General features: G+C 41.3%; 1 protein-coding gene across 1 annotated transcript in view; it reads left to right on the top strand.

The window, feature by feature from the left end:
• Nucleotides 1-4,366: 4,366 nt before the first annotated feature.
• Nucleotides 4,367-17,482, top strand: part of PDGFC (platelet derived growth factor C) — a 136,263-nt gene continuing 123,147 nt past the window's right edge. Inside the window, exon 1 of the mRNA XM_055700802.1 lies at nt 4,367-5,010. Within this exon, the coding sequence (XP_055556777.1) occupies nt 4,893-5,010 (118 nt within the window). The 5' untranslated portion in view covers nt 4,367-4,892. The remainder of the gene's footprint in view (nt 5,011-17,482) is intronic.

Genomic DNA, 17,482 nt, shown 5'->3' with positions numbered 1-17,482 from the left:
TGGGTCTTAATCCTGAAAATACAGTAAATGCTTAGCTCTGAGTCTTGTGAGACATGAATTTGATAATTGCATTTGTGGAGCTACACATCTCCAGAAGCATCTTGCTTTGGTTGTACATCCTGCCTAAAAATGGGTTTATATCTCAGCCTTTTCCTATTTTTCCCTAAAATACTGTATTCCTCACTCTATTCCTCCTCGGGAGAGAAATGCTTATCTCCTTGCATACCTTGGGGGGGGGGGGGGGGGAAGTCTTTCTGAAGAGAGCATATAGAAAAAAGGAAATAAAGAGTATGCTTCCTTGTAGAACTTGCTTGAGATATCTAAAGCCCCCTAAAGTCAGCCAAGATCTCTTGGTATCAGTTCAACTCATAAAGGGCAGTCTGTGAACACTTATGCATCCTGCCAATTCCAGCCCACTTCCAGAAGTAACCGTGGGGAATCATTGTTGTGAAGTGATGAAGGGACAAGTTGGGGGAGTGCATGTAAACTGCCCACCTCTGTCGGTGCTGCGATGATGTTATTTTGATTTTAGTCTGGGGAATTATTTTGTTGTTGTAAGTGAAGTTTATGAAGATTGTGTGATGAATGTGTATTTTAATGGTAACTCTTTAAGTTAATAAAAATCACAGTGAAAGCCTTTTCATTTCACGGATATTTATAGTTCAGGAGTACAAAGGCTATACACCATCACAGTAAGTCTCTGGTGTCCTAACAGGCCAAATTTCCATTGCCTTCTCTGGTGGCTAGGTCTCAGTAACAATAAATTCCTGTGGGATAATCCAGATAATTCAAATTTTATTCAAGTACAAGAAAAACTGCTTCAAAAAGTTCTAAATGAGGATGATGAAAAAACCAGTCATAAAACAATGTGAAAACTTGTCAAATCAGCATGGCTATTCTACAGAGCAAAGCCTGCGTCTCAAACTATTTCAAGATGGCAATTAATGGAGAAATGTCTGTTGCAATATTTCAAATAAAAAAATAACTGATGCACAATTTTATAAACTATATTACAAAACCTTTTGGGAAGAAAAGTCTTTGATACACCATCAAAAAGACTACATAGTGTAAACTAAGTAGTTGTGAGATGAGATATGGCATGGTGACTAATACAAGAGACAAAAGACTGAAGTGCAGTTCTCAGCAGGGAGAAAACTAGGAATACAAAGCTTTGTGTAGTTCAAAATATTTATTACAAACATAGAGAAAAATGTGAACATTGTGGTAGCAAAATACAGATGAGTCTTAACAATATACAGATAAATCTGTACTGGATGTTGGAGTCACCAGAACTCTGAGACGTATTGGGATTGCAGTCCCAAGTGAAATTCAGTATTGGCAATGCAGTGTGCACTGGCAGGATTAATCTGAACTACACATACATTAGTTTTTTATAATTATCTAACCATTCAGAATATTTCTTTAGTGTCAATACTTCTGTGGATGATTGCATGAGCAAATCCAATAAAAAGATAAAAGCATGCATAAGAAATAAAACATTCTATCTCATTCTGTCTTCACTACATATGTTAAGATTAGGCCTTCACTTAGAATGTCATGTTCTGTTTGTCCCACCTCAAATAATACGTAACAAAAACAGATGGGACTCTGAAAAGCTTAGAGATATAGAGGTATTCACATGAAGAATGTGGTAAAAATGCCTAGCAGGGAAGGGATGTGATAAGGCTATAACAGAGAAAATGAACAAGGTAGAGAAATTAAAGCATTTATATTTACCTATTTTCATAATTCAAATACATATATCTACCTGATGAAACTGAATAGCAACAACATTAAAAAGAAACATAGATAGCTGGTAAGAAATACTCAGCATGAATTTCAGAGAAGACTGGACATTTATAAGGATAGGGATTACCACACATGATATTTTGTATGGGATTAACAACAAAAGCATTTTTGAAAAGAAGTAGAACCTTAATGATCACACAATATATGTATTATGATATATATGATACACAAATATGTATCTTGAATTACAGGAGCTTCCTCCCCAGGCAGTGTTATTCCATACTCATCCACTATGTGGGTTCTGGCATTTTCCTTTGAAAAGTCAGAGCCAGGATCAGAGAATCAGGATCTTTTAGGCTGGAAAAGACCCTCAAGATCATCAAGTCCAACCATTAACCTAGCATTGCCAAACCCACTACTAAACCATGTCCCTAAGTGCTGCATCTACATGTCTTTCAAATACTTCCAGGGATGGTGACTCAACCAATTCCCTGGACAGCCTGTTCCAATGCTTGATGACCCTTTTGGTGAGTAATTTTTTCCTAATATCCAATCTAAACCTCCCCTGGCACAACTTGAGGCCACTTCCTCTTGTCTTATTGCTTGTTACTTAGGAGAAGAGACCAACAGCCACCTCGCTTACAACCTCCTTTCAGGTAGTTGCAGAGAGCAGTAAGGTCTCCTCTTGAGTCTCCTTTTCTCCAGGCTAAACAACCACAGCTCACTCAGCCGCTCCTCGTAAGGCTTGTGGTCTAGACCCTTCAACAACTTTGCTGCTTTTCTTTGCTCAAGCACCTCCAGATGTAACACTGGTGTGACAGAGCCTAGATTTTCAAAGCTATGGGAGGTGTCGGATGCTTTACCTTTCATGTACACGCTGGGAGTCATTAGGTCCACGTGTTCCAGAGGGAACTTGTCCTCAGTTCCCCAAAATACAAAGAATCCCACAAAATCTTCAGGCAATGAAGGTTAAGTTACAGTGCAATACTTCACCTATTTGATGAGAAAAACCCACAGCTTGTAACAATCAGGGTAGAAGACCTGGAAAGCAGTACATGTTATATTCATTTCCATTTAAAACTAACAACAGTGAAACCCAGGAAACAGTAGTTAATAATGGTAACAATAAGAAAAGTAACTACATAGTCTGCTTTGTGCAGTACATTTCTTCATGCTCTGTAAGGGAAGGGTTGCTATTTATGGTATGCTCCAAGTCTGCCTTTCAGAAGACAGCTCAGCTTGGCTGGACAGCTTTCAGTTGCTACTAGAAATATGTCACTTATTAGGAACAGAGGGGATGTTTATCACTGTCCCAAGGGTTACTTTGGCTGAGGCAACAAACCGGCTCAGTTATATAACGGAAAGAGCTGGTCAAAGGATAAGAAATTTATATAATGCATACTCAAGACTGCAGCAGTGCTGACTCAGTTTCCCTTCTGTGTATCTTGCACAGGCAGGGAGCGAGGACACAGCTCTTCCCATCCATCCTCACAACCACCTCAGAGCTATGGAGGCTGAAGTCACCATTAAAAAAACTCTCCCAAAACTTCTCAGCCAAGAGAAAAAGATGTGTCCGTCCTACAGCTTCTTTTGCCCTCATGGCATCTAGTTTGCATTCAGTCTTGTTACCCAGACCCACCGTCTAGTTCGCAGTCTTGTTACGCAGCCCCACTGTGCTGCAACGGTTCAAACCCTCTTCCAAGCTAACTAGAAATGCCAGTTCTAGCTGAGAGGCTCAAACACAGCACCGTCTTAACGGATGCTGAACACCGTCTGTCTGTTTAGTCCTCACCAGCGCTAACGGTGGGACAGTCTTTGCCATAAATTCAGTTCTGATTTCTGGTGAAACTGCAAAAAGAAACCCCAACCCTGTCTAGTTGTGGACACCACCTCACTGAGCGCTGCACAGCACTTCAGCAAGAGGCACAGCTACAGACCGCTCAGCCTGTTCCAATCTGTTTCTGTAAATGCTGGACATCGCATTTCAGCATGGCCAAAACAGCAAGTATGCCACCAGAAAAAACCCTGCATCCAGAGTCTTCTTAAATCCCCCTCCCCACGTTTTAGTTCCCAATAGCAAGGGCATGCTTCAGATGACATGTCTCACTAACCATCACCTTTCCAAGCACGAGCCCAGTTTCCGTAATAACACCCCAGCGAACTAACACCAGTAAGTCAGCGCAATGCCTCAGCTTGACCACCGAACCCATAAACCAGCCCCGGACTGTGGCCCCCTACCAGCCGGGGATGGAGGGAGGGAGGGTGAGCCCCCTCTGTGAGGCAGCCCGGGGTGGTGGTGGGGTGAGCCCCCTCCGTGAGGCAGCCCGGGGGCGGGGGGGTGGGTGAGCCCCCTTCGTGAGGCGCCCCCTCCGTGAGGCAGCCGGGGGCCAGGCCGGCGGTACGCGGGCTGCCTCAGCCCCCCACGGGGCCGCCCACCGCCGCCCCGGCACCTGTTGCGCCGCCATTTGGCCATGAGAGAGGGGGCAGCGGCGGGGGCCGCCCCGCTCGCCTCCTTCTTCCCCACCAGCAACTTCCCGTGGCCTAAACGGCCGCCCCAGGTGCCGCCCTCACCCTGAGGGGACGGCGGGCGGGAGCCGCGAAACGCGGCCGGAGCTGGCAGCGCGGCTGCCGAGTTGAGGGCGAGGAAGGTGTTTGTGGGAGCGCCCGCCGCCCGCCCCCCGCCCGCCCCCCGCCGGGTGCCGGCTGACAGGTGCGCGCTCCTCCGCGGCAGCAGCGGCCCCGCTCGCCCCCGCCTCTGCCGGCCCCTCTGCGTGCCCCGCGCCCTCACCAGCCCGGCTCCTCCGGCCCCCGCCCGGCACGGCCCCGGATTGTTTAGTCCTTGGGAAGCTGGTCTGGGTCCAGATTTTGCTTTGATCCTTTTTTTTTTTTTTTAAAAAAAAAAAAAAGAGAGAAAAAAAGAGCCAAAGAAAAACAAAACCTGGAGACACAGACAAGGGTTCTAGGAAAAAGTTTTGGATGGGATTATGTGGAAACTACCCTGCAATTCTCTGCTGCCAGAGCAGGCTCAGTGCTGCCTTCTCCCCAGCGGCGCAGCCCGCGCCGGGCGCTGCTGAGAGACGCCCGGGCCTCGGTGCCGCGCCGCCAGCTCCTGCAGTGCCGGAGCCCCTCGCCCCGCCGGCCCAATGCTCCTCCTCGGGCTGCTCCTGCTGACATCTGCCCTGGCCGGCCGGAGGCAGGGGGCCGCCGCCGAGTCCGACCTCAGCAGCAAGTTCGCCTTCTCCGGCGCCAAGGAGCAGAACGGTAAGGGCAGCAGCTGCCGCCGCCGCCGCGCAGCCCGGGGCAGGGGCAGGGCGGGGGCGGCCGGCCGGCGCGGAGCGGAGCTCTCCCGCCGGCGGAGCTGCTGGGCCCCGCGGGGGGAGCTCCGTGGCCGGGCCGCGGTGAGCGGGGCTCGGCAGCCGGGTGCTCGCCCGCCGCCTACCAGGGGAGCGCTGTGGGTAAAAGGGCAGCGGGCGGGCGGGCAGCCCAGCGCCGGCCCGCAGCCTCCCTCTGCGGCCGGGGGTGCGAAACGTCCCACCACCCCACCCCCCCCAAAAAAAAAAGAAAAAGAAGAAGAAAAAAAAAGCAACGACCCTCTCACCTTTGTACCCTAAATGCTTTTCTGTCGGGGGTGGGGGGGCTGTGGGTTTTTCTGTCTGTGCGTGAATGAGAGGTGTTTTGTACGGGCTGGAAACGAGGTAATCCTGCATAGGAAATGAGAATTACATTCAACTTTCATGTGTACCTGAAATGTTTAGAAAACTCTCAAATGCGAGTTCCCTTGGGCTGGGGCTGCGCAGAGCTGGAGAAAGGCTCCTTTCATACAGCGAGGGCAGCTCCGGGGTGTGTAATTTGCTTAGCCTCTGAACTCCATATGATTTACATTATTCAGATTTTTAAGCGCCTTTCCTCTTGATCTGCTATTATGAAGTCATTTTAAAGAATATTTTACAAACTGAAACATTATATACTGCATGAAACCACACTTAGCATAGAATATCTAAAATTAAGGCTGTTAACATACATTGATGGAAACGCTGGTGCTTAACATATGGGGGGGGTGTGTCTGTGTGTTGAAAAACTTTGTACTTCACATGTCAGCTAGAACAAGCTTTCTCCCTGGGCACAAACCAACACAAAAGGCCAAGCTGGGAGCCCTCAAAGCTCTCTGAACTGTAATCAAATAAAGCAGAAATTCAGATTTGAGGCTAATTCAATTCTCTCAACTTTGAACTTGGGACTCCCCAGGTAAAATTATTCTACCTCATGTCTTCTAACAGAAAGCAAAGTTTCAGAGACCTTTCTTTGCAAGTGCTCTGTGAATGGGTAGAATATGCAGTGCACTTGTGAATTTAGCAGGGGAAGATTAATACTGCTGTGGCCTGCTAATGTGATGATATATGGCACCTGCAGACTGCCAGAGCTGCTGATCAAAGAGCAGCATGGGGATCAATCTCTAATCAGAGCAACTGTGAAGGGCCAGAGGAAAGCGATCAAAAGACTCAGAGTCCCGGCTATTCTGACAGGAAACCAATCAGACTTTGTGCACAGTACAGGAAATTATTTGCTCTGTGTGAGAAAAGAAATCACTCACTTTCTACCCCTTCCCAGCTTACCCGGTGTTTAGAGGCTTTAGGGCACCAGTTTGTGACAAAGTGGACTTGGCACTAATATACAAAGTCTCGTGCTCTTATGCTGCCTTCTATTAAATTTGTGTGGTGTGCAGATGAAGCATATCGACACAGAGAGAATTATCATTGCTTTGCTTTGTCAGGACTAGAAAGTAACCTGCTATGCTGTCAGTTTGCCCTAAGACGTTTGTTACAGGATAATGCAGCTGGGCCCTGAAAGGCCTCCAGGGTCCAACAAGGGGAACACAGGAGTGTAAAAGGTAGATCATGCAGCATGGAAGCAAAACTGATGTAAATAGGTGTAAGTATATGTGACAACACAAGCTAGATTCTGTTCACATGTATCAGAAAAGCAGCTGCCTTAGGTCAGGCTTCAACTGGTTTGCAATGCAATTTGGCATGCTCCAAGATACAGTCACTACATCTTAGAACAAAAGCAAAGCCAGGAGTAGGTTGTTTTGGTTTTTTTTATAAATGTGCCCTCAAACTGTATTTTGTGGTAGTTTACACTTAGCAGACCAGGTTCTTCTTGTAGCTTACTTGAAGTTTGCTTTCTGGTTGTTCAATTGCAAAACCTATTTTAAAAATTAGCACAAGTTTAGGTACAGCTAAGTACCAACCCCTGACTTTCCTTAACTGATTTTAATTATTTGGGGGATCAGTAACACTGGTCAAACCAGTTCTTACTTGATTTAATTAGAGTGATTTTTACACTCTGCTGCAATCTAAAGATTGTATAGCTTTTAGCTAGAGGCAGGTTAAAACTCCCTGGAGTATGCGAATGAGATATTGCTGTTCACATGCCAAATAATCTCTGGTCAGGAGAAAGGGAGATTTTTCACTCACGCAGTCTACAAATAAAAATTCTGTCCTCTACTTGTAAAACTGCTAAATGGCCAAGAAGTTTTGCAGTAGAATGGATTACAGTGTTACTCAGCTGCGCACGTGGGTGCTGTAGCTTATTGCTTCAAGGTGATACTGAAGATGTCTATGATAGTTATTAAATCAGTGGGACTACTTGTGTTACAAAGGGTAAGCATGTGCTTAAATATTTATTTTTTCATAATTGGTATTTATTAGCTAAATTACTATCAACTTCAAAATTACAATTTGATTAGATTTATTTACTAAATGTAGACATAAGGCTCTTGTTTCTGCTGCATAGTGAATGTCATTTTGGGTGGCAATTTCCTAGTGTAAATATGTCATTGTAATTATAAATTAAATATTCTTAGAACACACTATTTTGCTGCTCCCTCCTAGGAATTCAGTGTGATGGTTGTTGTGGGGCCAGTGTAGCTCCATTTGAAACCACTTAAAACTACCTCCTTGTTTTTATTGGCCTTCTGTTATAGTCAGATTTTCCTTAAGAACAGGTTTTATTTGTAACTCTGCTTGACAGTAAGGGGTTTTATGTGATTTCCTTGAAAAATTCGTATTTGTCTTTAATGTTTATATTTTATTCAACTGAGTAAATATTCATCTCGAGGATCAAAGAAGTTTATGCAACAATTTTCTGGAAGCTGAAGTAGCAGTAAATGGTGCATGTGGTGATGGCTCCCATTCATCTGTATGGACTTCATTTCCCCAATTCTTTGTCATATTGAAAAACAGATTATGCTTTGAAGGTTTTTATGTACTTAGGTGGCTTTATCAGTTCTGTTATGGCTGTCTGATTTATTTATTACCATTTTTCCATATTGAAGTGAAGAGTCACAAAAAATTGATCACTCCGTTTCTTTTGAGGAATAAAACTGAATCTCTTGCCATATTGAATTTGATCACTTGGGTGGTTTGCTTATTCCTTCTTTTACTTATAGTTCTTGCTACTTTTCCATCTGCTTTTGACTAGTGTCTTTATACAGTATCTTCATCCTGTTTCTGTAGTTTCAGCAATGTCTGGGGGAGCTATTGGTGGACTGAGTAATGTGAATGACTTAATTCTAATGACTTAACTCTGGTGGTCTGACCGCACCTGCCTATGTGATATTATTGGTTTAATCTAGGTTTTATTCTCCTGCCATCTCATGTTGTAATCTGAGGCTGTTTTAGGACAATATGTGATAAATATTTCATTTAATTTTCCTAAGCTATCAGCTGTTACGATTTCTATGAGAAATATGAAGATGCCTTTACAGAAAATAATGTAAAAACTACTACTGGGTGGCATAAACGATGAAGTGTATAGCGTATGTGACATGTACATTTAAAATGTAGTAATGAATGACTTCAGAAGGCCGAGAAACTGAGGTCAGTTAGCAACTCGCCATGACTAACTAGTTATTAACTTTCCTGGGGTCAGTTTCAAGTGTGAATGAACAGCAATTAATAGAGTTGCTGAGGTAAGTCTTAGAAAACCAAAGCACTTAATTGATTTCTGTCAATCCTGCAGCAAAGGTAACGTACTGGTGATGATCTGTCTTTTGACAGTTCTTAATTTATTTTGACTTGTTGTTTTTTTCTTCCTCCACACGAATAGAAAATCTTAATAATCAGTTTCACTAACTGATCACTTCGTAATGTATTTCTTAAACCTCCTGAAACGGACAAGGTTTATGTCACTTTCAGAACAAAACCAAAATTGAATGGGAGCCCTTGAGCTGAGTTTGAGGCTCATCTATCTCAGGCCATCCTCGGGAAAAGCTGGTGGATGCAGCTGGAACTGAGCAAGTATCTGAAGTGCCAGAGGGAGCTTCTCTCATCACCTTGGTGTGTGCATGGCCTCACAGGCTTCCTCACCACCACCTAGAGGATTCCCCAGTTTGTGTATCTTCAAAGGGAGTTTCCAGCCTATCCGGGGATGGGGACAGCATTGCAACATAGAGTTTCTGATTAAGTTCATTTAACTCTGGCTGAACACCTGAAAGAAGGTGTGGATGTCCAAGTGATGCAGTGATCGAATCCTTGCGGATAGGAATGTCAGTGCTTTTGCCTGAGTGCAGTCATTTGACTGCAAAATGATCTCTTATAAATGAACATACTTTAAAGCAGTGGGAATTGGTGCCACCTCTACTGTCTCTTCTTGAATTGATGAGTGCCAGTACAGTCTGTTGACTACTTCTTGGTAGCAGAAATTTTCTTCATTTTGAGAAGATAAGGAATTATAAAATACAGGCACGTGTCATCTAAAGGGAAACTTGATAGCGATGCAATTTTTCTCAAGTTTAATCTATTTCTGTTTAGTCAAGGCTTGTTTTGAAATGTTTTAAAGCCCTTTTCCTGGAGAGTGAAGAATTACACCACATCCTCTTTTGACTTTAAGCAAAAGATCGTGGCAAATTAGAGAAGTTCTTCAACACTGCAATATTATTTTTTTTTTTTGTTTAGAAGAAAGTTTTAAAAACTGGGGGTTTTTTTGCCTTTGTAGTTGACTTCTGGTATATTGTCTGCTACTCAGCAGAGTGCTGTTTTGGACTTCGCCTTTGTCCTGCTACTTCTCTCAGTTTCTTCTATTAGGTAAAAGTAAAGGGTTTTAAAAGCACAGACTATTTGCTATGAGTCCCAAATATGTAGTCATTCCAGCCTTCCTGCATCTTTGTTAAATATCTTGAATGGAATTTAAAGAAGAAGCATGTAAAATCTTATTTTTGCAGAAACTGGTTATCATTATGTTTGCAGATCATACCTTAAAGCTTGATGTCATGTTGTTTGAGGGTTTTTAGTTTGTCTTTGTCGGGTACAGAGTTTTATGGTGGAGAAGAAACACAGGACATACCTTGAGACACTGACACCTATACTACCAAAGGGCTTATGCTGAACTTTGTCTGCACATAAACATCATGTCTTTTATTTATTATAACTTTATCCAAACCCTTGAAATCTACTTATTACGTAGTCAACATGTAATAGCAAAGTACTGGTTTGCATCCTACAGCAGTGGTTGCGCATTATAGCGGAGTGGTTTTGGGGGTTTTTATTGCTGTTGGGTAGCTGCTGCTTTTGGTTTTTGCTGTCTGGCAGTTCCTGATTACTAGAAGGAGGATGCACTGTGCAAGCCCACTTCCCTTAGCTGGAAATGAGCCTTTTCAGTTTCTTTATAGATAGCTCTTCCCTTTATCAGAGAGCCATGCCTTTGCTTTTTAGTCACAACGCACATGCCATGGAAAATACACTTCCTGGTGCATAAGCATCTTAGGAATTGGCCTGTAATTAAGTGGTATTTTAACAGGAACCTGTGGCACTTGGAAAAAGTTACAAAACAGAAAATGATTAAAGCTAACACATAGAAATGCAGTTATTTTAGTAGCACTTGGGTATCTGTGTGAGTGCTTAGTTTGTTCTCAGTGTTTATTTTTTATTTATTATTATTAATTTCTGAGAAATTAATTGTATGCTAAAACTTACTCAGTCCTGTCATTCCCTTTTGGGGGAAGCTTTTGCAGCTTGTGTTTTAATGTGAAATGCTTTTTTTCAGGTAGGTGAGTGAAAATTCATAATGTGCCATCATGAAGCTAAAATATAAACTTATGTTTTCTAGAGGCTTTGTTAAATTTTAGGATGTTATTATAAGTTGGCAGCACCAGGAAAATGTATTCGTGGCTCCATTCATAGACATCTTAGCCTTTAGGTTCATCTGTCTTCTCATCTGCTCTTGACAATCTTCTGTTGAGATTTCATAAACATATCCCCAATGTTACATTGTGTTCTTTGTGTTTAAATTCACGATTCCACATGATTTTAAGCAGTTTTGCTTTATGTGAAGGTGCCCCATCTAAAAAAGCATGTGTATGTGTACAGGAGCACCTCTACACGTTTTCATATCAGAATCAGTTTCTACAGAAGCTGGTTGGCTGGGTGAGGCAAGGTAGGACTCGACCCTCATGGAGAAAGTCTTATACACAGAGAGTATAAGAACTATTAAAAAATTAATGTAATTTAAGAGAGAGAGCCAGCTAATTCCTTGGTCTCCTGCAGGATTTCTGCATTAGGCTTAGCAAGGGATGTCTGTCTTCTGGGTTTCATTAGTTTTATTCCAAATACCCCATCTTTGTTAAGCATGCCCACAATTTTGGACTTTGACATGAATCTTGCGTAGGCATGACTGTACGTTTACACTGGGTTTGTAGGCTGCTTGGCTTCTTGTCACTGTGGATTCCATTGAAATCCTGCAAGTGTTGCCACCCCTTAACCCACGTCAGTGTGCTTTTACCTTCTCTGACTAGTCCATCAAGTGAGTTGACTGCAACTCAAGTTGAAAGAACTCATCAGCTGTTTAGTTAAGTCTCTTCGAGCCGCTAGATTATTATTCCCCTGTGTGGCTGTTCTCATTCAAACTGGGCTAATTTTGGGACTATGAAGGTTAAATCTGCAGTGAAGATGTTCACAGTGGTAGTTGCTACTTTTTTTCCTTTTTTTTTCTTTCCTTTTTTTTTTTTTTTTTCCTTACTGCCATTTTCATATGCAGGTGTTTGGGAGTGGGGAAAAAGAATATGAATTAACCTCCCATGTACTGCAGTCCAGCATGATACAGGCAGAAGCAGCATTTGCACATGAAATAAGAAAATGTTCAAAGGTTATTTACAATGTAGTGGCATCCTTTTATAGTAGTGGGAATGGGAGAGTTGAAGGGAGTAACCAGTAACACCTTTTTTCAGTGGCAACGTGCCTTTTTGTGAATTAATCCTCATGAATTATTCATTAATCTTGCACTTTATGGTAAATTCATTCAGGGTATCATTATAAACACAGATGTTTTAAGGAGATTCTTCTAGGGCAAAGAGCACCTCTGTTTCTCTGCTTCCTGAAGGCCCCAAACACAAATTTCTCCTTGAGTTTGTTAAAGCTGATTATTAGCTGTACTAAAATAGAATGCAGGCGTGGCTCAGTTTGATCACCGTTGTACTGACTTCATTGCATGAAGGGCAAGGTATGTACAGGTTCTGAATAAAGCCAGGGGAAGGACATGGTGGCAGCAGGGAGGTCGAGGCTTTCCTCTGGTCATGCACCTTGCCAGGACTGGCTGGAAGCAGAAATCTTTGTTTTGAATTTTTTAGTACTCTATTTTCTAGATGAACAATGGCATTAGTTGGCTAGCTATCCTTTTACATTCCTTGTGATACTACAGTTCTACTAAAGGAAAGTGAGGGAGGTCTTCCAAGCTTTCAGCAAAAGTCTGGCGTAGCTGGTGATAACTTTGAGTGCTGGATTTAAATTCCCTTATCGCCCTTTTGTGGCTTTTCTTGAAATGTTAAATCTGTCTGCCTTGGAAAAAGCAAAGAATGTCTTGGGAAAAGGAAACAAAGCTGCTTGTGTTTCCTGTACATTTAATTCTTTTTTGCATTGCTTCTGCTGTAATATTCTTATTATAAATTGGCAATAAATTTTGTGAGAAGGTGGGGGGGGGCAGGAGGTTAGGTGATGAAGTTAATTAGGGAATTGGTCCTGTAATGTGAAAAATGGCCTTCATACTAGGTTCAGGCAGTAAAAGGTAAGGGAGTGGTACCCTTTTTGTAGTTTTGATATTCTACGTCTTTAAACTGTTACTCAGTTGCATATCAGCAAAGTTGTAATTTTCTGTGAAGGAGAAGTCCAGATGTAAAATACCAGGGAGTGTCATATTTGAAGAGTGGTTCACGCTGGAAAAATGGTTTTGGAGATGCTCTTAGCACACCTTCCCTGTCAATCCACAGCTGTTAATGTCTTTATGCAACTTTTAAAGCATCATTTATTTAAAAGCATGTGAAGTGGGAAAATTACTTTGCTGGAAGACGTACTGATTTGTGAAATAATGCATAATAATCGCTTGTTTTAATTGCTGTCTTTAGCTATAGTCATTTCCACAAAATTCACTTGTCCAGTCCTATATTAAACTGTTATTTGGGGAGCTCTGTTGGATGAACCATTGCATGGTAGCAACTAGAATATCTAAGAAGTTTGATTTATTTTGGTTTTTTTTTTTTTTAATTATTCCCGCCCCCCTCAGTATACTTTATTGTGTAACCAACTGACTGCCTTCACCCTTGTTCAAAACAGTCAGAGGCATGAGTCCTAGGGGCTCCACGTTCTTCCTCAGATTGACAGGAAACCAGCACTCATTTTATACAATAGTTAAACATTAAAAAAGACATATGGCACAGGAAATTCTTTTGCTGTGTGTGAAGGTATGGCATTTCCAAACTGAAAGTGTTGTTCTGACTATTTCACCGGTAGTGGTGAGTTATATGAGGCCACTTCCATCTGCAGAAAGTCTGTTTCACTTGCTTGTGGTTCTGGGGCTCGTTCAAATGCTCTAAAACAAAATAAAAGGAATGGATGTAATAACTTCTTTATGGAAAAGTCATAAAAAGCTACAGGGCCGTGTAAACAAATTGGGTCATTTACAAGATGTTTAAGTGATGGATATTCAGTCCAAATTCAAAGGTGTGGATTAGGTTTTACAGTCATCTTGACTGAATTTTGCCCTCAACAAGACTTTCTTTTTCTGCCAGGAATGCCTTTGACACTACAGATGACAAATTCTCAGAAACTGTTTTCAAACATTTCAGTGCATTCAGGCTAAAGCTGAGAAACAGGAGAACAATTTGGTAGTATAATTTGATCTTTTTTTAGGTGAACGAGGGGCTTTCTTGATCCGCATGGTTACACTGTAAAGCCGTAGTGGAACTTTGTGGTGTTCATGGGGAAAATAAACTAAAAGATTTTCCCTTCTGGACGCAAACATGCCTGAACTAATTACAAAGCAACCGTTTTGGCTCTCTGCTCTGTTCGTATAAACAGGTTTGCACAGAACAGCAGCGACTGTGATCCAAGTTAAACTGCACTAGTCACAGAAACTTATGTCTCATCTAACTGAAGCATTGAACATTGTATCTGTGGTGCATCAACTCACGAGACCCTTGTGACTCATTTAATCATTTTTTGGAGAGTACTGAGAAAGTGGAGTGGAAAAGAGGATAACATACGTTTACAGATTAAAAAATATTCTGCAGAGTTTATGTGCTTCAGTGTAAATGCAAGCTTGTGTATGGAAAATGTTCTTACGTTCGGGGAAGGGATTGGTGTTAGCTACTATGGGGTGCTTTCCTTCTCATGGGATGCAGTTGCTCAGCTCTGCTACCAATGCAACTTCAACTGCCTTTCATAATTCTCCATGCACTAAAATCTGCAGACCTTTTCAGAACAAAAAAAACTTTACTCAGTGCAAGTTTGGAGTTAGTTGTAATTAACTGTACATGGGTGAGACTACCTGTTTGTATGTAGAGCACTACGTAATGAGCTGTTGGCTTATCTTTTGGGTGCTTGGTACTGTGCCTGTGAAGACAGTAGTTGTTACTTGGGAAGCATATCTGTGTGATTGATTATACAATATTTGAACAAGTCCATCAGAAAGTGAATAAATGAATGTTATATTGTAAAAGTTTTGTTTGTAAAACAAATTGTAAAAGTGTTGATTGTAAGAAGGTTTGTATTTATAGTATTGGCAATTATGTTTAAAAAATATTTTGGAAAGTGGTCTATCTTAATATCTCAAGGCTTCAGAGTCTTACTACTTAGTGTGTCTGTTACTCAAGGAAATCCATACCTGCAAACATTTCTGTTGCTTGTGTAGCTGTAGTGGACCTGAACGTGAAGTAAAGCCTCGTAACTGAAGAGCTAACAATTAATGGCTCCAAAACAAACATGATTTCTAGGTAAGGAGATGAAACTGTTGTATGTGATCTTACCTAAATGCTACTTTTAAAAATACAGCAAAGGATTCTTGTTAGGCCTGCTTTCTTTTGTTTGTGTCATACAAGGATACCCAGCCCCTGGGAGTGCTGCATGTCTATAGTCAGACTAGAGTCTAAACCTTGAAATACTCTTAAAAGTTTCTGCTAAGCACTCATTGTATTTCTCATAGTAGTTGCTGATAACGGAATTCACAAAGTACTACCTCTAGTGCTAATGCAGCCTTGTAGTTACTCCTTCTGAAGCAGAGATTGAATTTGTGATGAACAGCATCTTTACCGTTAAGGGTCTTTGCTAGTACAATCTTCCAGCAATCTTTACCTATTTTTGTAAGATCCTTTATAAAGATTGGCATAAGATGTTGAGAACAGCCACCTTTTTGATTTCTTCATTGAGGATCTTTAATTTATACCTGCAAGAACTACTGTGTGTGTGGGGAAGTGGGTGTCCTAGGCTGAATCCAAACTGGACAGGCAGACAGTTTTTGAGTTCATTAACTTTCATCTCAAGAGAGACCGTTGAGATCATCTTACCTGATGTCTCAAGAGTGCCACACCTCAGTGAAGTGAGTATACCAGTAAGGAGTGCTCTGTTACTTAAATATCTACACATTTGCAAAATTATCTTACTGCTTGTGGGGGAAGAGATGGTTTTGTATAGTTGTCAAGTAGAAATATAAACGTTTCTAAAGCACATGCTTGCCTTATCAGAGTTTTCTAAGATTCTCGCTGATAGGCCTCACTAGTCAAGATGCATGTGAAGGTACTGTGTAGTGATACTACCTAATGAAATAGTTGTGGTATTTTTGTGTTTTGTTACTACTTTTAATTAATTACCTTACCGAAACTCAGACCTGGTTAGTTCTTTGCATTAGGGAAAGAAACTGATGATGCGCTTGTAGTATATGAAACACTTCCGTTAGTTTTACAGGATGCGTAGCTTCTCTTTGAGATTAAGTTTGAGAATCTACATTATAGTTAAGAGTACTGTTTCAGGGTAGGAATAATGCCTTGCATAAAGCTGATTTCTCTTGCTCGTTATTGAAAGAAACCCAGATCTTTTTAATGGTTCTGATTAATCTGAAATAGTTTTAAATATTTCACCATAGAATAGACAATTAGTTTTCTTATGGACAATTTTAACAGCACAACTTTTATTTCTAGCAGTAGTTGCTTAATAGATGGTCTTTAATTCCTCAAATTTATATGTATGTGCACTTCTCTGTGGTTTATTCTTTCATTTATGCATGTGGCTGTTTAATGTATGTTCTAATTCTGTTTAGTTAGATATTCTTGGGATAGATTGACTTGTTCAGATTTTTTCACTTTTAGGAAATATTTGGTAAATTTTATGTTCAGTATTTGCATTTCAGATGAGAAATATGTTCTCTGTAGTTTTTTGAAAAGCAAGAATCCCTTGTTACGAGTTGGCTTGGGCAAGCATTAGTGAATATTGGAGCTAAAACTATTTTGACTGAATTAAAAGTGGGCTATAGCATCATGTTAAACAGGTCCCCAAATGTTCAGTAATGAAAAGTGTATAATTTAAATAGTAATCTTGTTACCTAGCAGTAGTTGTTCTTCATATATACATACATGATAAATAATACATTTCACTTTCATTTTCTCAGATTTTGAAAGAAAGGAGTCTTCCCTGCCCTTTACGCATCAGCTGTTCATGCGTTCATTTAATTCCAGGCAGTAGGGGCTGTTGAACATGTGGATCCTACCCAACATGCAGCTTGCATGTGGCTGATGCACTCCGCAGAGGGATAATGCCTCATCTGTGTGGCTGCAACTGGTTCACGCCAGCTGGTTTTGGAATGTGCATGTGCACCCAGATGTTGCTACTGAATGCAGAATGGAGTAGCTATTTATTTCTGAGTCCTATCACCCCAGCCCTTCTTCAGGATCTCAGAAGACAACTCTGGAATATGTTTTTGGTTTTGTTTTTTTAAAGTGAATGGTTTTATTAATGAGTCACAGCTTTTATTTTCTTTTTTTTGTGTGTGTGTGTGCATGTGTGTGTGTGTTTCAATTATTGCCTCTGCTGCATTCCCTTGGTTGGCTTAAGACTTCAGGGACAGCTACAGTATGATGATGTTAACTTTTAGTTACAAGTAGCTGTTTTTTCAGTTATATTTGCTCCTTTCCATCATCTTTTTGTAGAATATTCATTGCTTTGAAGCTTGAGGTCCATCCTAAATGACATTCTGTAAAGTAATGTTTGCGATAATAGATTGTATTTCATTAACTCCTGCCCATGCTTTAGTCAAATCCTTAATACAAAGGCAGCTGTAAACTTGCTGCTTACTATAATCCATGCTATTCTATGAACTAGTGTTTTATTGTATTTACTGTTCCCTTAAGTATGAATAATTCCTTATAAATAATGTGTTACTAGCTGGCTAGCTCTAATCCCTAAACTTCCTCACTGGC

The sequence above is a fragment of the Falco cherrug genome, chromosome 1 (genome assembly GCF_023634085.1).
Source record: "Falco cherrug isolate bFalChe1 chromosome 1, bFalChe1.pri, whole genome shotgun sequence".
In the NCBI taxonomy this organism is placed as follows: Eukaryota; Metazoa; Chordata; class Aves; order Falconiformes; family Falconidae; genus Falco; species Falco cherrug.
Note: the sequence above shows the minus strand (reverse complement) of the source record. Positions and strands in the feature narration are given on the sequence as shown.